At 41.7% G+C, this 21,358-nt stretch overlaps 3 protein-coding genes across 3 annotated transcripts; all 3 read left to right on the forward strand.

The window, feature by feature from the left end:
- Positions 1 to 272: 272 nt before the first annotated feature.
- LOC149266923 (uncharacterized) lies at positions 273 to 1,235 on the forward strand. The gene has a single exon (XM_089409599.1). It carries the CDS (start codon positions 273 to 275, stop codon positions 1,233 to 1,235), a length of 963 nt encoding a protein of 320 aa, XP_089265725.1.
- Positions 1,236 to 19,059: 17,824 nt separating this feature from the next.
- Positions 19,060 to 19,530, forward strand: LOC149266924 (uncharacterized). Its single transcript, XM_089409601.1, has one exon. The coding sequence runs from the start codon at positions 19,060 to 19,062 to the stop codon at positions 19,528 to 19,530; it is 471 nt and encodes a 156-aa protein (XP_089265727.1).
- Positions 19,531 to 20,270: 740 nt separating this feature from the next.
- LOC149266925 (uncharacterized) lies at positions 20,271 to 20,984 on the forward strand. The gene has a single exon (XM_089409603.1). It carries the CDS (start codon positions 20,271 to 20,273, stop codon positions 20,982 to 20,984), a length of 714 nt encoding a protein of 237 aa, XP_089265729.1.
- Positions 20,985 to 21,358: the final 374 nt, after the last annotated feature.

Here is a 21,358-nt window from a genome sequence, read left to right on the forward strand (position 1 = left end):
TGCAAACTGAAGCTTCGGTACTGTTAGACAATATTCAAGGAAAATCTCCCATCTCAGCAACAGCCAAGGACAAAAGAGGATGGGGCTCCCATTCTGGTTCTTTCTCGGTAGCTGAAGGTTACAAAATTTTGCTTGTTGTTCCTAATGTCCCTCCTGATCCAACACAATGGAAGTTTATTTGGGCCTTCCCTTCGCTCCCAAAAGTAGACTTCTTCTGTTGGACGTTAGCCCACAACAGTATCCTCACATGAGATAACCTGAGAAAACGTGGAATGGAAGGGCCAACCAGATGCCTTTTTTGTATGTTAGAGGAAGAAACAGCTGATCACCTGTTACTGTTGTGCCCTTTTGCCAAAGCAGTTTGGAAGGGGGTCCTGAGATCAAGGGCTGACAAGGTGGAGCTGCCAAGAAATATGCCAAATCTGATTCACGAGTGGGGCAAGCTATCTTCGTCCTGCCTCAATAAAAAAAACCTGCTTAAGACTGCTTGGATGTGGATCCCTAAATTCACCTATTGGAAGTTATGGTTGGAAAGGAACAACAAATTGTTTAGGGGTGAAACTTGCACTTCAAACAACGTTATCTCCAAAATTAAAGCCCTATTGGGAGAGACCTTGGATGCTAATCCGGCTTTAAGGAATGAAGCGATTCTGGACAGTGAGGAGGAACTTTGGCTAAAAGATATTGTTTCAAATAATCAAACCAATGCTATTTCTCCGGCCTCATGTCATGCTATGTGGGAAATTCACCTGGAAGAACAAGAGTTTAAAAAGTGGCATTCTGCTCTGGATGACCACTGTCTCTTCTTCGACGGGGCCTCTAAAGGCAACCCTGGGGCCGCGGGTGGGGGTGGAGTTCTTCTGAATCCCGATGGCTCTACTCTGCTCAGGTTTCATTGGGGTCTGGGAATCGAATCAAATAACAGAGCTGAGGCTCTGGCTTTGTGGCAGGGGCTTTCTCTGGCTCTTAATCGGAACATTCATTCTCTAACGGTCTTCGGAGACTCCAGGCTTATCATTCAAGCGCTGAACTCACTGTCGAATCCGTCGCAGATCCATTTAGTCCACATTCTCAGGAAAATTAGATCCATTCTGGCCAAGTTTCAGAAAATATCCTTCTATCATATTCTGAGGCATCTGAATTCACAAGCAGATCTGGAAGCCAATCTTGGCTCTGCCTGTAGCCAAAGAACTCTTTCAGTCAATAACGAAGAATCTCTCTGTATCATCCCTTAATCTTCTTAAGGCCTTCATGCTCAGAAAACCGGTTCACTCTGCTGCACTAGGGAACTAAATCAGTACTAATATCAATGGGATCAGCATCAGGCTATTCCCAAGCATCCTCCATTCCCTGATCAACTGTTTCTGAATCAGTATGCCTTCATTCGCACTAGGATCCATTGGCAGGAAATCAATACAGAAAAGATTGATGCTCTGGATGCTCAGTTGCACGAGAGTCCTCAATAGTTGCATATGCCAGAGTGTGAATATCTGAAGACAAGTAGACATCAAGTCCAGGTTCTAGGCACAGTGGGCTTTGCTGAAGTATTAGCTCTAAATCGCATCCCCAAACAGATGCGCAGAAACATTTATGCTTATATTTAGATCAACCAGAAGGCGGTTGGTATGTCATATGGCCATGGATTAGTGGAAGGAAGAGGAGCAGGCATAGGTCCTAAACGTTTGAACAGAGCAGCACAATGAACAGAGTAAATTCTATTCCGGCATTCTGGTTATATCTCCGACATCAAAAGGCGGTCCAATCAAAGTCTGCAGTTTCAAAGTACCTCCAATCATGGATTCAGAGATACAAATCCTTCAATGGGCGGTTCAGTCATTTCCGCACCTGCAAAGCATCTCCAAGGACCAGCTATTTCAAAGAGCGAAAACCTTTCTGTGTAATAAGAAAAACTGTGTGACAAGAAATAGTGTGTAATATCTGAATTCTGTGTAACAAGTACACGGCAGCTGGTTTGCCGCCTTTCAAAACAAATAACCGTTAAAGTCAAAAAAAAAAAATACCATATCTATCTGATTGCTCCTGTATAAAATCTTCAAGCAAAAGGAGAGGAGCGATGGGGTTAAGGTTATTTCGTTGTTATCATCTGCAAGTTTCAGGGTTTGCAGTACGCATTTACCGACCACCCCCGTAACCGCTATTCCCCTGCTGCTTCCCATTTACCTTCTTACCTCAACTGTTAACAGGAAATACCTACGGTTAGGCGTTTTTCTTGGGCGGTTTGGTCCTTCCCACTGACACCCCCCATTTTCCTGGTTTGCATCGAACCTGCAGGCCACTATCAGCCGGTGGTTTCAATAATTATAGAAGAACTCTTAGGCTATTTTGCGGAACCTTTGGAAGATGTGCCCATTTGGACGCATCCCAGGACCACACTGAAGGGTTTTTTTCACCTTTTACAATGAACTCTTTGATGAAGTAGAAGCCCTTCTCTTCATTTCAAGCTCTCACATTCCATCTATCTCGCTACCTAAAGATGCCCAGCGATCCCTAATTACATCTCTCAGCCGCTCTCACCGAATTCCCTGGCATTTGCTGAGCCTCCGAATTTCCCAAGTGAGCAAACCCTGAGGGTGGTTCCTGGTTTGAATTCCTCTCCGTCTAGAATTTTCAAACCCTCGGCAATCCACCATTTGGCTTCTGCTTCACAGGTGCCTGTCTCATCTACCCCTTTGTCCTTGGTGACTCCTCCACTAGGTAATTTCACAGGTATTGGCTCCATTCTGGGCTTTTTCACCTCCATTCTGTCATCTACAGCTAGGGTATCACCTTCTTTGGCGACTGCACATCCATTCGAGGTACCTGAAGTTTCGACCACCAGATTCAGTGGTGGTTCTAAGAGAAAATGGTGTCTAAAGCTCTGGAACTACAAGGTATTCCTCAAACTCTCAGAGGACACACAATTATTGGATTCAATGGACTCTGCGGAGAAAGTTCTTGTTGGCCAAGTCCGCAGCTGGCATTTTAGTGTGGAGTAGCTTCAGAAATGGACAGTGGAGGTTTGGGGCCATCATCTAAAGGACCCCCTAGGGTTCAAACCTTTCTTAAAGGTTCGTTTGCACTACGGTTCAGTTGTTTGTCTCACACCAACTGGGTACTTTCTAGAGTATGGCACATCGACCAAGGTCCTATTCTACTTAGGAGGTGGACACCGATGTTCGACCCTAAGCTTAAAAGAGTAGATGTTAGACCTATTTGGGTTCATCTCCTGGGGCTTCCCTATCATTTTTGGATGGAGGATGTCTTCAAGCGAATATGGAATGCAATTGGAACCTACCTCACCTTTGATGCCTCCTTTCAAACTATGGGGCATATGGCCTATGCCAGGATTCTAGTTCACTTGGATCTCATTGATGGCCTTCTGGAACATATAAACATCTAATGGAGGAATGCATCAAGGCGACAGATTTTGGACTATGAGGGTGTCTCATTCAGATGCAGGAGATGCCACAAGGTGGGGCATCTTTTCAAAGATTGCCCCCTTAATGGTGGGACATTCAGAAAGACTCTGAGACAGGAGCCATTAACACTGGAGGAACTTGTACAAGAGTAACTGCCTCAAAATTCTAAGGAATAGCCTCAAAATGCAGCATCCCCAATAAGGAAGACTGATGCATAGTCAGTCCCAAAGGAATTGGCTTCGGCTCCTATATAGTCTACCCTGAAGAAGCGTGGCAGGCCTCCCCACCGACCTCCTCCCCCGCCACCTGAGCATGCCATGACGGCCTCTGGAGACTCCAATACCTTGGGTAAGAGCATCCCTCTCACTTTTTCCTCTCTTTGCTGCACAAATATTCATGATATCTTATCATCTGGTCTTTCTTTGGGTATGGGTTCGGCTACTTCCTCTACTACCTCTGCTCAGATTATTTGCGACTTTGCTCCCTCACATCCTATCATTTCACCCACACCTCCCTCTCTGTCGATTCCCCCCTCTCCTCCACCTACATCCTCCCTACTTGCCCCTCCAGCACCTAGGTATCTGACCCACTCAAAAGCCAAGAGACAGGCTTTGGACCATGTCGGCCTCGACATCATCCCTTCCCCCCCCCCCCCACATAAACTCCATCGAGGTCGACCCTCCTCTCTCACTATTGCACAATCTCATGCAATAAATCACATCGGGTAAACAGTCCACAATTCCTGGGGTCCTTAGAGCTAGAGAAACCCCCTCTGAACCCCCGCCATGAAGTTTTTCTCCTTCAATTGTCGAGGGCTTGCTAGGCCTGATAAAAAACTAGCACTCCGATGGTTAGTCAATACCGACTCGCTTGACCTCATCTTTTTACAAGAGACTGTTGAACTAGGTTGTCATTGATGTCAATATGGAAATATTCTGGATACTAGAGGATGACATGAAGCCAAGGGGATGCAGAGAAGATTCATGAAGAGATAGGAGCAAAGGCCATCAGGATAGCCGAGCCATATATATATATATATATATATATATATATATATATATATATATATATATATATATATATATATATATATATATATATATCATATATATATGCGGAAACAGACATATATGCAAGGAGGTGGTCTTTGAAAGACACTGCCGAGCCAAGAGGAGAAATATATATAGAGCCATCGGTATATGCCAAAGAGGAGGTGCACACAGAGCCATCGGAGGAGCTACAGGAGCAAGAGGAGCCATATATATATTACAAACAAATAGGGCTATCGGAGTCATGTGATTGAAGCCTTGGGAGTCATTTTACAAGTGCTATATCGAATATCTCTGTTTACACAAAGAATTCAAAATATTTCCCCTTAGGTGGGACAGTGGCGGAGTTGAAAGAATATTAATTTTGGTCCAGACCCATATCGGGTCCGGAAACCAAATATCGCATCGGAGGAGAGGCCTTGGAACCGCCGAAGTGTATGCTCCGAAATCTCGAAGCCGAAGTATTATGAAGTGCAGTGGATAAGGATTTCAGGTTCGAAATCAATATCGCATCGGAGGAGTGGAACCTTTCGCAATCACGGAAGTGTATGCTCCGACAGACCGGAGCCAAACCATTATAAAGGGGAGCATAAAGTAATATCGGGTCCGGAAAGGCCTTTGGGATAGTTAAGTGTAAGCTCCGACTATCTGGAGCCGAAATATTATAAAACAGAGGCTAAAGGAGCATCAGGTCCACAGACCCATTACATTGCAAATCTACCGATAGGGAACTGCTGATAGGCCGGACCCGAAATCTCTTTAGAAGGGAGCTTAAAGGAGTATCGGGTCCGCAGACCCATTACATTGCAAATCTGCCGATAGGGAACTACCGATAGGCCGGACCCGAAATCTCTTTAGAAGGGAGCTTAAAGGAGTGTCAGGTCCGCAGACCCTTTGTATTACAAAGTCGCCGAGGTGAACTCGCCGAATTGACGGAGCCGAAATTTGAATAGCCTGGATCATAAAAGGGTGTCGGGTCCGTCGCATCGGAAGAGACTGTTCTATTGTTTACAGCGAACGCCGATGTTCATCGGACCCAAAACAATATTAAAGGGAGTCTAAAGCCATATCGGGTCCACACCTCATCGGAGGTCAGACCTTAAGAGTTTTGTTATGGTTGTGAAATCCGGACCCGCCGAATTTATGAAATCTCTTTAGAAGGGAGCTTAAAGGAGTATCGGGTCCGCAGACCCATTACATTGCAAATCTGCTGATAGGGAACTGCCGATAGGCCGGACCCGAAATCTCTTTAGAAGGGAGCTTAAAGGAGTGTCGGGTCCGCAGACCCTTTGTATTACAAAGTCGCCGAGGTGAACTCGCCGAATTGACGGAGCCAAAATTTGAATAGGCTAGATCATAAAAGGGTGTCGGGTCCGTCGCATCGGAAGAGGCTGTTCTATTGTTTACAGCGAACGCCGATGTTCATCGGACCCGAAACAATATTAAAGGGAGTCTAAAGCCATATCGGGTCCGCACCTCATCGGAGGTCAGGCCTTAAGAGTTTTGTTATGGTTGCGAAATCCGGACCCGCCGAATTTATGAAAGCAGCCATATAATCCTTGAGATCCGCGTACATTGAGTCAAGCGGTTTTTATGCTAGTTCTGTGTATTGATATTATATGGTTACATATGGCCATGAGGGGTTTTATGGTAATTCCATATATGTCTATAAGTGTGGCGGGTTGATTAAAGCGCTCAGTGATGGTTGATTAAAGGCTCGGTTGGTGGCTTCCGATGGTTGATTATAAAGCGCCGATAAAAAGGTGGCTCTGATTCTAAGTAAGTCCAAGGTTTATAGAAGGCACATAGCCTAAGGAAAGCTTTCGATAGACATAAAAGCGGTGATAAAAGGGTGGCTTTGATTCTTAAGTGTGGAGGCGAAAATACTGTGAGGAACAGTCCCGATAGTGCGGGAGACCAAATCATGGTGACTATGATTGTGATAAGGACGTGGATGTCCGTTAAAAAATGCCATCCCTGTGTATGCCCACAATCATTGGCAAAGCAGCGTTGTTACAAGTTTTTGAACTTGTGTTCTCTACGGATGACTCGATCCTTTCTCATTGATTCAACGTGTCCTATGAAAACGAATGTACAGAGGAAGCTAAAGCGACAAACAAGCCAACAAGTGAGGAAGCTGAAGCAGGCGAGAAGGAAGCCGAAGAGCCAGCAAGAAAGAGGAAACGAATGGACAAAGACAGGTATGCATAAAACAGTAAACAGAGGACTGCATGTTAGTGATGGTTGTTGCAAACAAACCAGAATATGAGGTAGCAGAAGCAGCAGAGGTGGTAGAGCATTGTTTGAATTTGCTAGTGAACACTGTTGCGGCTGTTGAACATTGTTGGAGCTGTTGTGGGGGTGAAGAACCAGAGTGTGAGGTAGTAAAAGCAACAGAGGTTGTAGAGGCTGCAGAAGCAGCGGAGGTTATAGAGGCAACAGCAGCAGAAAAGGCTATTGGAGACTATGCGTGGGCAGTGTGCAGAGCTGTGAAGACTCATCCATAAGAAGACATGGTTGTCATTGATATTGTAGTTTGGAGACTACAGTGAAGTTGTAAATAGACAGAACTCAACAGAGAAGAGTTCTGAGAGCAGAAGGATTGGATTCCTTGGGGTTGGAGCCTTAAAAGTGAGAAGGATGGGAGTCCTTGAGGCTGGTGCCTCAGAAGTGAGATTGGATTGGAGTCCTTGGGGTTAGCGCCTCAAAAGCAGGAAGAATTGAAGTCCTTTGGAGTTGGTTCTCTTAAGTCCAAGATTGGTGTCTTGGGAAAATAGAGTTGGTGCTCTAGAGGTTGGAGCCTCACCAAAGTCCAAGTTGGAGCTTGGCAACCGATTGTGACCATCTATATATTGTATTTATTTTACTGCACAGTTATATTAATAAAAGCATTTATTCTTGTTTTTCATATTGTGTTCTGAATATATATATGTTTTAACTGGTAAAACAATAGTGGGAAAAAGAAATACTGATTCACCCCCCCTCTCAGTATTTCCAACAGAGACACTCAGCCCTGCTGCAGACATTACACTGTCCCTTGAGCATATGTTACCTGGGTGGAAATTTACTGGTCTGGATGCACATGGGAGATCTGGGGGTATAGCCTTGGGATACAACTCCCGTTCTATCAAATTGCTCAATTGTTGGGGAGGGGCCAGACATATTGGAGCCGATATTCATTCTGCGGACCTGGGCATGATATTTAGAATTTACAACATATATGGGTCGTGTCAAAACAGACCCGATTTTTGGGAATATCTCCTGGGTTCGGATTTATTTTCTGTTGATCATCTGATACTTGGAGGGGATCTAAATTTCTCCATTGGCCACTCAGAGTCCTGGGGCCATCGAGCACAGAGAGATTCTCTCTCGGACTACTTCTCTGCCATTCTGGATTATCATCATCTGATTGACATCCCTTCAGCCAAGATTCAAGCCACCTGGAGAAATAATCAGACTGGGGAGAATGGTCTAGCGCGCAGACTGGACCGATTCTTAGTTAAAGAGAATGTACTTGATTTGGGGTTCTGCATCAGACAATGGGTCGGATCAGGGGGGATCTCTGACCACCTCCCTATCTACATGGAAATCGAAGGAGGCAGAGCAAAGCCCAAGGGACCATATAAATTCTGCTCAGCCTGGCTCAGGGAAGCCTCTTATGTCAACATGGTTATAGATTACTGGAAAGAAAATCCACCTGGGGCAGGGGGAAATTTCACTAATGGCTTTATACACAACCTTACAATGTTGAAGAAAATGTCCAAGCAATGGGCACACAACAAGAGGACTCAGGATGATCTCTCTCTGAGACAAATTGAATCCGAGTTGTCTGAATTTGAAAATGTATAGGGTGGATTGTACAGTACATCTGAACATAAGGAGAGGATTACATCCCTATACACTGCTAGAGGGAAAATCCTTAAAGACCGTGAAGAAGTCTGGAGGCTGAGAAGTAGGGCGATTTGGATGCAGGATGGGGATGCTAATACCAAATTCTATCATAAGTTCGCCAATGGTAGGAAGGCGATAAATACTATTTGGCAGCTACAGAATGAAGAGGGACAAGTTGCAAACACTTTTCCACAACTAGCCTCTCTAGCTACCTCTCATTTCAAAAGAGCATACAGTGCCCCTCGGGAAGCAAATTTGGCTGACATCATTAGAGTTTCTCAACAATTCCCACGGTTTGTGGAGCAAGAAGAGGGAAGAGAACTGATAAAAGAGGTTACTCTGGAAGAGCTAGAGGCCACATTAAAATGGTTTAAAAAAGACAAAAGCCCTGGACCTGATGGTTGTGTTCGAGCCTAGATTGACCTCAGGCTTAAGGGAGGCAATCCTAGGATAAACACAAGCCAAGCATGTCGAGAGAGGGCTCTCTCCTTGTCAATATCAGTTAGATGACTACATTAAATTTATTTTTTTTAGGCTAGGTATAGTAGCTCTAGGTTTCTTGGTTGATTTTGATGAGTTTGTTGTTGGATCAAATGGAGCGGGCAGCTTTGGGTCCAGGAAATCAAATCAGAATTGCAGGTGTTCTGTGAGGTGAGGTAGGTAGGTATTTTTTCACTTGGAATTGAGTGAAATGGTAGGTCTAAGACTGGTGAGGAGCTAAGGAGGGCATGTGAAGATCATGAGTCCTCTTCAAACAACTGAAAACATCAAAAACTAAATGTATTCCCAAGGCAGAGCATTGTTACCAATGTATTCTACCTATCTATATTGATTTCATTTAGTTAAGAAGAATGAAATATATTTTGGCATTTATAACACATGAGAAAAACTAATGACAAAAGGAGAAACAATGAAAAAACACATTACCACAATAATCCCACAAAAATAGCTGCAAATCCTGGTTTATTTCCTTGCCAAACTGCTATAGAGATGTACAATGTAGCTCAAAGCATCCACAAGAGTCCAACCTTTACTAATGAAGAAGAAAATACATAATAAAAAAATGAAAACCACCTATGCTAGCCATAAGGGGTCGAATCCAAGAGATAAGGGACTGTTTCAACCATATTTAAACTAGAAACAAGAATATAGGCAGTGAAACAGCTTGCCTCTAAAACCATGGAAACTGATTCATTCACCACCAAACCACTTCAAAATGATGAATCTACCCTCTAAGGTCATTTTAAGATTACCTTTACATAGCATAGCATTATTTACAATCATAAATTCATCCGAAATGAGAGAAAAATTCAACTTGTAGAAAAACTAGGCAAAATTTGGATTTTTGAGCAAACTAGTTCTATGCATAGCGCCATTTCTCAGCTGGTTTTGGAGGACTTCCCCTTAGCCAAATTGAGCCCATGATAGCTCATTGGAAAGGTCTTCCTGTCTAGTTTCTGGAACGTATTGAATCTTTTCATTTGGAGGTAATTTTCCCCCTCAAGAGAGGAATCTCCCAAAGCTGCTTGTGTGTGTCCAAAAAGAGGCAGAGAGGTCATTTTTTGATAGTTGTTTGACTTTTTGGTGACCAAGTTTTGCTCCAAAATTGCTGATATTTTCTGGGTTTGATGCTCTCATCACTCTGAATCCAAATATGCAAACCATTTCTCCAAAAATTCCTCCATTCAAAAACATAGAGCCACCTAATGCAATTTTATGTGTTGGAAAATTTCAAATTTTCAAAATGACAAAAACTCACCAAAACTTGCCCAGATTTGGCACAAGGCATTCTCGTTAATTGCTTTGATGGGCTAGTGAGGCCTCAGCCAAGATTTTTTAGCTTTTCATGCTCCTTTTTTCTCCTCAAGGCCTTCCTCAACCTTGTCTTAAGCTTCCTCATCCTTATATTGCATATTTTATTCCGAGTCATATATTGATAGGCCATATGGCGAAGCATTTTCTTGTCTCTATGGGCCTTCTCAAGCAACTTTTCAAGGTGTATGTTGACCCTTTCAAGCCAAGTTTCTTGGTCATTCTCAATCTCTTGTTCAATAGAGGTCATCTTGACCTTTGCCTTCTTTGCCTTTTGTCGGTTCTCCTTGATCATTTGCAACTCCATGAGGACTTGCTTGTCGGTCAATTGTTTGTTTTATTGCTCTATATAATTGATGACCCATTTAACCCTCTCTAAATTGACTAAAAAGTCTCATATCTCAGCCTCTTGTTCCTTAATGATCATGTCTTTGACAGTCCTTAGATTTTGAGCAGTCAAGTTAATGACATCCACTCCTTGTGCCTCCTCATGATCAACAAGGACAAAATCTCTCTCTTTCCCATCACTAGGATCCTTCTCATGCATGTTTTTATTGCATTTACGTTTACCCTTGTGTTGCTACCCAACCTGTACCTATTTAGCTGAAGAAGAAGACAAAGCCCCTTCCACTCCTTGTGGAGATAGCATTTGCTTGTAGCCTCTGAAATGAAAACTGGTGACAAAGTGAATGTAACTATAGCAATGTTTACCTCATTGTTGTCCAAATGTGTCAAAAACAACCTTACTAATTCATAATGAGATTTAACCCTTTCCACCATTTCACAGAAACTGAAACATGACTGATGTCTAAAACAAGAAATGGCAAATGGGCAGGCTTGCAACTCCCTCAAACTGGTGGGCTCCTCTCTGATATGTTTTCCTCCATTATGAGGCTTTATTCCCTCTGTGTCTCTCCCTGGAACTGTCACTATGGGTTTCATCTTCCAATTCATACTCAATATCCCTCTCCATTGTTTTACAGTTGTTTCTCTTGTGGTGAATGAAGTCTGGCGAATGAAGAGATAGGGTGAATGGATATAAGATGAGTATGAAGAGATTTTAATAGGAAGATAGGTGAGGGTGAACAGGAGTGGGAATGGGATTTAGGTAGTGAGTAGGGTTAGTGAATAGTGTAGGGTTTTGGGAATAGTGTAGGGTTTGGTAATTGGGGAGAATGTATGAGGAAATGATGTTTTGGGAATAATATATAAGGGGATGGGGTTTAGAGAACCACAAATAAATGATATAGGACAGCAGTAATGAGTGATTTTTTAAAACATATGGGACCATTAGTGGAAATTATGGTTTGATTTTTTGAGAGACAAGACCACCCAAGACTGATGCAACAATCTCTTTTCAACAAGAATGATGTTGTTACTTACTTGCAAAAAGGAAATGGAGAAGTTTTGAGTTGAATTGATGCAATTTGCAATGATCTAAAGCCTAACTTCCAGGTGCATAACGCATTCACCTAGGTGTTTAGTGCCGGTTTGGTGCGTAGTTCCGGTTTGGTGTGTAGCGCCAATTCAAAATTACACTGTAGTAAAAACCCAGATGCATAGTGCCACTTCTATGTGCAACACCGAACTTTGGTACATAGCGTTGTTTTGTAGACCACTTTTGGAGGCCTTCTCGATGTCCAAATTGGGTGTATGATAGCTCGTTGGAAATCTTATCGAGTCTACTTTCCAGAACATCTTGAATTTTCCAATTTTGAGTTCATTTTCCCCATCAAAAGTCAAATCTACCAAGACTGGTCAAAATGTGCAGAATGAGGCTGCCCAAATGCAAAGTGTTGTTGTAGTCAACTTTTGAAGGTCTTCCTCAACTCCAAATTGAGCTCATGATAGCTCATTGGAAATATATTTGTGTCTAGTTATCATTTGACTCATCAAGAATGTCATTTGGCCAACCATACTAGGATAAATCTTGATTTTCCCAATGTCCCTCTAGAGGTGCATTAACTCTCCTGAGGCAACTTGTACTTTTGACATTTCTCTAAAACCATGACACTTGTGTAAAAAGTGAAGGATGTTTTTCTTCCATGGCTTATTGTGGACAAAAACCTCTCTCACTTTTTCCAAATTCATTTTTTCTTGCTCAGAAACAAAAACCCTAGGAGAGAGAAATAAGCCTTACCTGAGCACAACTAAAGCACAAACAAGGTGCAAAATGACCCATTGGAACATGAAATAATGATGACAACTATTTTAATGATGGTACACTCATTCGAATGGTGACATGGACCGACACCTAGAAAACTTTGGAAGGAGTGAAAACAAATCCTAGACCTAATACCTAGTGACCAAATTTTACTTGAAGACTCACTGAAATGACAAAATTTGACTTTCACACCCTAAGACCTCTTTGTAATAGCATGTTTGATCAGTGGTGGAAGGCTTCAAATACTGACACTAACATTGCCTCCATTAGGAATTTTAGCTCCTTGGAGGTGCCAAAAACACTATAGACCAAGTAGCCTTATCCCTTGGGCATGGAGTTAAAAAAAAACACTCAAACTAACGACTTCACAACACAAAGTGACTTTGAAGTTGTCTTGAAAATGACTGAAAAAATGACTCAAGACTTACTAAACTAAAACAAGTACTTACAAAGCTTTTTAATGGTCGCAGACCATCGAGATTTGAGGGCTTCAAATCATGATGACAACCACCTTCCTACTGATGAAATATATACAATCATGTGAAGTGGGCCTTCCAATGTAACCAATCCAATAGATGGCTACTTACTGAAATCCTAATCTCACTTTTCTCGAGCAGGTAGAACGATGTACATGTAGGAAACTCACAATAATAACTAAAACCAAGGCTTATGCTAACAAACCAAGCAACATTCATCTTTGCTAATGCTTGCAAAAGAATGTCGAAGGGATCTTGAAAATCCTGAAGCACTAGCTTGTCTTGAGATCCAACAGCAAAAATACAAGTACTCCCTTCATTCTGATCTAAAAGAACAGTTGGTTGTTGATTGATAGGAAGGAATAGAGCAATATAAGCTTCTGCTATCTGAGTGTTGGTTGTAAATTCCTTGACCATGAGAAATTCTGACTCAAATTCTGGCATACTATCTCTCTCGGGCTCAATTTCATAGTCTAAGCCTTTCTTAAACAAAAAACATTCTTCAAGATGATCAAACATGACAACGCTATCATCCTCATGAAAGAAAATAATATCTGGTAATCTAATTTAAAGACTGTTATCATTTTCAAAAGTGGAAGAAGCTTCACTAACACCTTCTTCACTATGTGAACATTGTAAACCTGCATTAGCTTGGGCTATAACATGACCTTTCAGGAGTTGATCTATCTCATCTTCAGATAGAGGAGAGAGTACTTTTTGTTTTCCTTTGCTAAAACAGTGATTGTCTTCTTTCCCTCCTAAAGATTCACAAGGTTGTTGAATATCTTCATTAATTTCAAGCGAAGGAGTATACAAATTTTCCTCATACTGTTGATTCATTTTATATGATTCCTGTTGAGTATCAAGATGAAAAATTCCTTCATCTTCAAGCAAAGAAGAAGCTACTATATGTTGATTATGATCTTTTGTAACAAAGTGACTGGTTCCAATGATTTCTTTATCATCACGATTTGAATCTTCTTCTTTATCACGATCTGAATATAGATTTGGAATATCCAACTTGACTTTATCACAATCTGAAATTGGATCTTGATTTTCCTGCATACTGTCTTCTGCTATGATCAAATCTGAAATAAGACCTTGTCCTCCATCATTTTCAATTTTACTAAGATCTTGAACCTGCTGCAAATTTTCCTGAGCATCTTGAAAAGTATCCTCTAAGCTCTCTTTATGCTGCTGAAATGGATTTTCATACAAGACTTCCATGATCTCATCATCCATGAAGTCATCATCTTCATAAACTTTCTCAATATTTTCAATAAAACTATAAGAATGTCTACAACAGTTCTGAACTAATATTAAGGATGGATAAGATTATTTATAGCTTTCAAGGAACATGGTATGAAAGTCATTCAACAGTAAATACTAGCAGGCGGCAAACTTTCATACCAAGATCGGGCTTCACCTTCCAGAGAGGCCATGAATATCTTCATCAAGCAGTCTTCAGGAAAATCAACCTTCAACTTGCGAATATGCATGTAAAATCTAACTAGATGTAAAGAAGCATCATTCATGTCATCATCTTTAAACATAGGCAAATTCCTTTGCCAATCTACCTTAGGAATTTTATTTGGGAAACCTGGAATGTGATCTCGGCTCATGGGAGCATACCTTCGATCCAACGAATCCATTTTGATAATGATGAATTCACCCTCGAAATTCTTCAGGCTACTAGTTCTTAAAGAGTAGAGTTTCCATAAAAATTATGAACCTTGGGATTCTTCGACACTGGAGTGGCCAGGTAAATGATTTCAACCTTCCGGTGTCTAATCGTTGTCCACCATCAACAATCATATCTAAACTTGATACATTTTGTTGAGGAACATAAAACTATGTTCCCTAGTATGGTCGCCACGATGTTAGAGCCTAGATTGGCCTCAGGCTGAAGGGAGGCAATCCTAGGATAACGACAAACCAAGTTTAACCTGGTAGCTAGCCCTACCAAGTAGGGAGAGGGCTCTCTCCTTGTCAATATCAGTTGAGATCACTAAATTAAATATGAATTTTAGGCTAAGTATAGTAGCTCTAGGGTTTTTTGGTTGATTTTGATGAGTTTGTTGTTGGATCAAATGGAGCAGGCAGCTTTGTGTCTAGGAAATCAAATCAAAATTGCAGGTGTTCTGTGGGGCAAGGTAGGTAGGTGTTTTGGCACTTGGAATTGAGTGAGATTGTAGGTCTAAGACTTGTGAGGAGCTGAGGAGGGCATGCAAAGATCATGAGTCCTCTTCAAACAGTTAAAAACATCAAAAACTAAATGTATTCCCAAGGCAGAGCATTGTTACCAATGTATTCTACCTATCTATCTTGATTTCATTTAGTTAAGAAGAATGAAAGAATTTTGGCACATATAACACATGAGAAAAACTAATGACAGAAGGAGAAATAATGCAAAAACACATTACCACAAGAATCCCACAAAAATAGCTGCAAATCTTGGTTTATTTCCTTGCCAAACTGCTGTAGAGATGTACAATGTAGCTCAAAGCATCCGCAAGAGTCCAACCCTTACTAATGAGGAAGAAAATACATAATATAGACATGAAAACCACCTATGCTAGCAATCAGGGGTCGAATCCGAGAGATAATGGAATGTTTCAACCATATCTAAACTAGGAACAGGAATATAGGCAGTGGAACAGCTTGCCTCTAAAACCATGGAAACTGATTCATTCACCCCCAAACCACTTCAAAATGATGAATCTACCATCTAGGGAAATTTTAAAATTACATTTACATAGCATAGCATCATTTACAATCATAAATTCATCCAAGATGAGATAAAAAGTCAACTTGTAGAAAAACTAGGCAACATTTGGATTTTTGAGCAAACTAGTTTTATGCGTAGTGCCACCTGCTAGGTGCGTAGCGCCAATTATCAGCTGATTTTGGAGGCCTTGCTTTTAGCCAAATTAAGCCCAGTATAGCTCAATGGAAATCTCTTCCTGTCTAGTTTCTGGAACGTCTTGAATTCTTTCATTTGAATGTCATTTTCCCCCTCAAAAGTGGAATCTCCCAAGGCTACTTCTGTGTGTCCAAAAAGAGGCAGAGAGGTCATTTTTTGATGGTTTTTTTACCTTTTGGTGACCAAGTTTTGCTCCAAAATTGCTAAGATTTTCTAGGTTTGATGATCTCATCATGCTGAATCCAAATATTCAAACCATTTCTCCAAAAATTCCTCTAGTAAAAAGTGTAGAGCCGGTGGCGCTACGCAACTAATGCAATTTTCTGTGTTGGAAAATTTCAAAATGACAAAAACTTACCCAGATTTGGCACAAGGCATTCTCATTAATTGCTTTGATGGGCTAGTGAGGCCTCATCCAAGATTTTTAGCTTTTCATGCTCCTCTTTGCTCCTCAAGGCCTTCCTCAACCTTGTCTTAAGCTTCCTCATCCTTATATTACATATTTTGTTCTGGGTCATATAGTGATAGGCCATGTGGCGAAGCATCTTCTTGTCTCTATGGGTCTTCTCAAGTAGCTTTTCAAGGGGTATGTTGACCCTTTCAAGCCAAGTTTCTCGGTCATTCTCAATCTCTTGTTCAATATAGGTCATCTTGACCTTTACCTTCTTTGCCTTTTGCCAGTTCTCCTTGATCATTTGCAACTCCATGAGGACTTGCTTGTCGGTCAATTGTTTGTTTTCTTGCTCTAGATAATTGATGACCCATTTAGCCCTCTCTAAATTGACTGACAAGTCTCGTATCTCAGCCTCTTGTTCCTTAATGATCATGTCTTTGACAGTCCTTGGATTTTGAGCATCCAAGTCAATGACATCCACTCCTTGTGCCTCCTCATGATCAACAAGGACAAAATCTCTCTCTTGCCCATCACTAGGATCCTTCTCATGCATATTTTTCTTGTCTTTACCTTTACCCTTGTTTTGCTGCCCAACCTGTACCTGTTCAGCTGAAGAAGAAGGCAAAGCCCCTTCCACTCCTTGTGGAGATAGCATTTGCCTATAGCCTCTGAAATGATAGCTGGTGAAAAAGTGAATGTAACTCCAGCAAGGTTTACCTCATTGTTGTCTGAATGTGTCACAAACAACCTTGCTAATTCATGATGAGATTTAACCCTTTCCACCATTTCACAGAAACTGAAACATGACTTATGTCTAAAACAAGAAATGGAAAATGGATAGGCTTGCAGCTCCCTCAAACTGGTGGGCTCCTCTCTGATATGTTTTCCTCCCTTATGAGGCTTTATGCCCTCTGTGTCTCTCTCCCTGGAACTGTCACTAAGGGTTTCATCTTCCAATTCATACTCAATGTCCCTCTCCATTATTTTACAGTTGTTTCTCTTGTGGTGAATGAAGAGATAGGGTGAATGGATATAAGATGAGTATGAAGATATTTTAATAGGAATATAGGTGACGGTGAACAGGAGTGGGAATAGGATTTAGGGAGTGAGTAGGGTTAGTGAATAGTGTATGGTTTTGGGAATAGTGTAGGGTTTGGGAATTGGGGAGAATATATGAGGAAATGATGTTTTGGGAATAATCTATAAGGGGATGGGTTTAGGGAACCACAAATAAATGATATAGGATAGCAGTAATGAGTGATTTTTTAAAATATATGGGACGATTAGTGAAAATTAGGGTTTGATTTTTTTAGAGACAAAATCACCCAAGATTGATGCAACAATCTCTTTTTAATAAGAATGATGTTGTTACTTACTTGCAAAAATGAAATGGAGAAGTTTTGCATTGAATTGATGCAATTTGAATGATATAAAGCCTAACTTCTAGGTGCATAGCACACTCACCTAGGTACGTAGCGCTGGTTTGGTGCGTAGCGCCAATTCAAAATTACACTGCAGGAAAAACCCAGCTACGTAGCGCCAAACTTTGGTGCATAGCGCCATTGTGAAAACCACTTTTGGAGGCCTTCCAGTGTCCAAATTGGGTATGTGATAGCTCGTTGGAAAGAATATCAAGTATAGTTTCCAGAACATCTTGAATTTTCCAATTTGGAGTTCATTTGCCCTATCAAAAGTCAAATCTCCTAAGACTGGTCAAAATATGCAGAATGAGGCTACCCAAATGCAGAGTGTTGTTGCAGCCAACGTTTGAAGGTCTTCCTCAACTCCGAAGATCATGATAGCTCATTGGAAAGCTCTTTGCATCTAGTTAGCATTTGACTCATCAAGCAAGTCATTTGGCCAACCAAGCTAGGAGAATTATTGATTTTCCCAAGGTCACTCTAGAGGTGCATTAACTCTCCTAAGGCAACTTGTATTTTTGAGTAAAAAGTGAAGGAGTTTTTTCTTTCGTGGCCTATTGTGGACAAAAACCTCTCTCACTTTTTCCAAATTCATTTTTTCTTGCTCAGAAACAAAAACCCTAGGAGAGAGAAATGAGCCTTACCTGAGCACAACTAAAGCACAAACAAGGTGTAAAATGACCCATTGGAACATGAAATAATGATGACAGCTCTTTTAATGATGGTACACTCATTCGAATGGTGACATGGACCGACACTTGGAAAACTTTGGAAGGAGTGAAAGAAAATCCTAGACCTAATACCTAGTGACCAAATTTTACTTGAAGACTCATTGAAATGAAAAAATTTGACTTTGACACCCTAAGACCACTTTGTAAGAGCATGTTTGATTGCTAGTGGAAGGCTTCAAAGACTGACACTAACAGGTTGGACTATTGAGTTCTACCTAGCCTTTTTTGACATCATTGGTGCAGATCTGCTGCATGTTATTGAGGACTCCAGAATCAGTGGACATATTGCGGCATCCATCACCTCTACCTTCATCGCACTTATTCCTAAATCTAATAATCCGACCTCCTTTGATGAGTATCACCCTATCTCTCTATGCAACTGCATATACAAGATTATTGCTAAAATCATTGCCAATCGGATGCGGCCCATTCTTTCCAATCACATCTCTCCAGAACAATTTGCCTTCCTCCAAGACAGACAAATTCATGAGGCTGTTGGCACTGCTCAGGAAGTGTTACACACTCTACACACCAGGAAATGCAAAGGTATGATCCTGAAAGTAGATTTATCTAAGGCTTTTGACAGAGTAAATTGGTTATACATTAGAATGCTTTTAACCCATCTGGGGTTTCCCTTCATTTACATCAAATGGATCATGAGTTGTATCACTAACATTCCATTCAGCATCCTGGTCAATGGAAGTGCATCCCCTTTTTTTCTCTCGGAAAGAGGATTAAGGCAGGGTTGTCCACTTTCACCATTACTTTTCCTCCTTGTCATGGAGGGGCTCAGTAGGACTATAAAGGATGAACACAGAAGAGGCAGGCTACAAGGTATCAAGATAACAGATGATTGCATGCTCACACATCTACTTTTTGTGGATGATGTCCTGATATTTCTCAATGGAAGCATTGGTGATCTGACCAATATCAGAGCCACATTTTCCTTATTTCTGACGGCTACTGGTATGCTGATAAATGATAATAAATCAACGCTGACAGTAGCAGCATGCACTCAGCATGAAATACAATTTGCACTTCATCGCTTCTGGTTCACACAGTTGGGTCTTGTAGAAGGCTTGAAATATCTGGGGTATAAGTTAAAGCCCTTGGGCTACAAGATAGCAGACTGGACCTGGCTTATAGCTAAGATGGAGAAAAGACTCAACATCTGGTACCTCAAATATCTTTCTCGTGCTGGCCGTCTCACTCTCATTAAGAGTGTATTGGAAGCCACACCTATTTACTAGATGTCCCTGGCTTGGATTCCTAGAGGTATTCTTACCAGGATACAAGCCCTTTGCTGCAGATTTTTATGGAAGGGAAGCCAGCCGGGCAAGATATTTGCATGGGTCAAATGGGACGCCCTCAATCTACCTAAAAAGTGGGGGGGATGGGGGTTAAAAAAACTTGATGATTTCTCCTCCATGCTGGCTGCAAAGCTCGGGTGGCATCTGATCACAGCTGATAGCCTTTGGTTGAGAGTGACAAAATCAAAATACATCACCCCATTGCAGATCTTGGATTGGATCAGGAGACCTATTAGAAGCACTACTAGGATTTCGACTATTTGGAAGGCAGTAATCAAGGCATTGGATCCTATCAGGGCAGGACTCACTTGGAGAATCCACTCGGGACACAGGGTGCGAGTTGGAATTGACCCATGGATCGGGTGCGGAAACACTCACAGACTGCCATTAGATCTCCTACAGCATCTACAGGAACATAATGTTACACACATAGCTCATATAGCTGATGGAGAAAACTCCACATTTCTACATCAGGCCTGGAAAACTGCTCTTCAATTAAACATACCTCCTCAATGGAACCAACTCTGGGAGGACTATACTCAGGCACTTTCTGAAGCTCATATCCACATAACTGATGGAGAAGACGAGATCATTTGGGCCCTCTCAAAATCAGGCAGATTTTCCCCTAAAGATGGATATTTGGTGTTGTCTGATGCGAGGAAACCACAGACCATAGAAGCATGGTGGAAACATCTCTAGAAGCTGAAGGCACCCCTAGGACTAGGCTGCTCATGTGGTGTATCCTGAAAAATAAGATCCCTACTGGTGATAATCTCCTCAAGCGCGCACATTATGGACCACACTGGTGCTACCTTTGCAAATGCGAAAATGAATCTGTTAATCACCTGTTCCTCGATTGCGCAGAAGCCCGTAGGCTGTGGGTATTGGTTATTTCTGCTGTCTCCCCCCCTTGCAACTGGACTGCTGTATCTATCATTGAGGCCTGGAATATCTGGTATACCTCCGTCTCCTCCCCCAAGCTGCGTAATCTTCCCTTACTGATTTGTTGGGCCATCTGGATCGCCCGCAATAACCTTATATTCCTGAACTCACCTCCTCGCTGGCCTATCATTGTGGCCAAGGTGTTGGCCGATTTTTCTCTTATCCCAGACGACCCTCCTCCCCCGAGGCCCAGAAGTATCATTCCTGAACATATTGACCACAGCATGCCTTGGGCGTATTTCGACGGGGCCGCACAAGAGAATGGCTGTGGGGGTAGGGGGGGCATTTTACATATCTCTCCTCATCATTCATACAACATGCTCTTGGGATTCAGAAGAGGCACAAATAATTTCACAGAGTTATCAACAGCAAAATACCTTATTCAATTTGCTTTGGAGAAAAATTGTAGAGACTTACAATTATTTGGGGATTCCAAAATTGTTTGTGACTAGTTGAATAGAACCACTAGATGCTCTACTTACTCATTGAGTCACATTCTAGATGAGACTCTAATATTGATTTCTTATCTTGAATATTTTACTTGCAAACACATTTACAGGGAGCGGAATGCAGTTGCTGACTTCCTTTCCAAAGAAGTTGCGCTCTGGGAGCCGGGCATCTAGATGATCCAGGAGCTACTTGATGGAGCACATTATCAGTACTACCATCGGCCTTTTATGGACATCATTGCATAAATTTACAGGGCTTATGGTTTTTTACTTTTGTATATATTTATCGCTTGTTTGACAGTTTAGTTCTTATATATTTTGTGATTATCTCTCAGTATATATTGGATATTGTTACCTCCCTACGTGGATCAAGGTAA

This window comes from Pinus tabuliformis, chromosome 6, assembly GCF_031772625.1.
Source record: "Pinus tabuliformis cultivar Carrire ecotype Pingquan chromosome 6, CPIR1, whole genome shotgun sequence".
Classification (NCBI taxonomy): Eukaryota; Viridiplantae; Streptophyta; class Pinopsida; order Pinales; family Pinaceae; genus Pinus; species Pinus tabuliformis.

What these genes read in the sequence shown, in the direction of transcription:
- LOC149266923 (XM_089409599.1), top strand. Translation starts at nt 273, where the DNA reads ATGGAAGGGCCAACCAGATGCCTTTTTTGTATGTTAGAGGAAGAAACA.
- LOC149266924 (XM_089409601.1), top strand. Translation starts at nt 19,060, where the DNA reads ATGGAGGGGCTCAGTAGGACTATAAAGGATGAACACAGAAGAGGCAGG.
- LOC149266925 (XM_089409603.1), top strand. Translation starts at nt 20,271, where the DNA reads ATGGTGGAAACATCTCTAGAAGCTGAAGGCACCCCTAGGACTAGGCTG.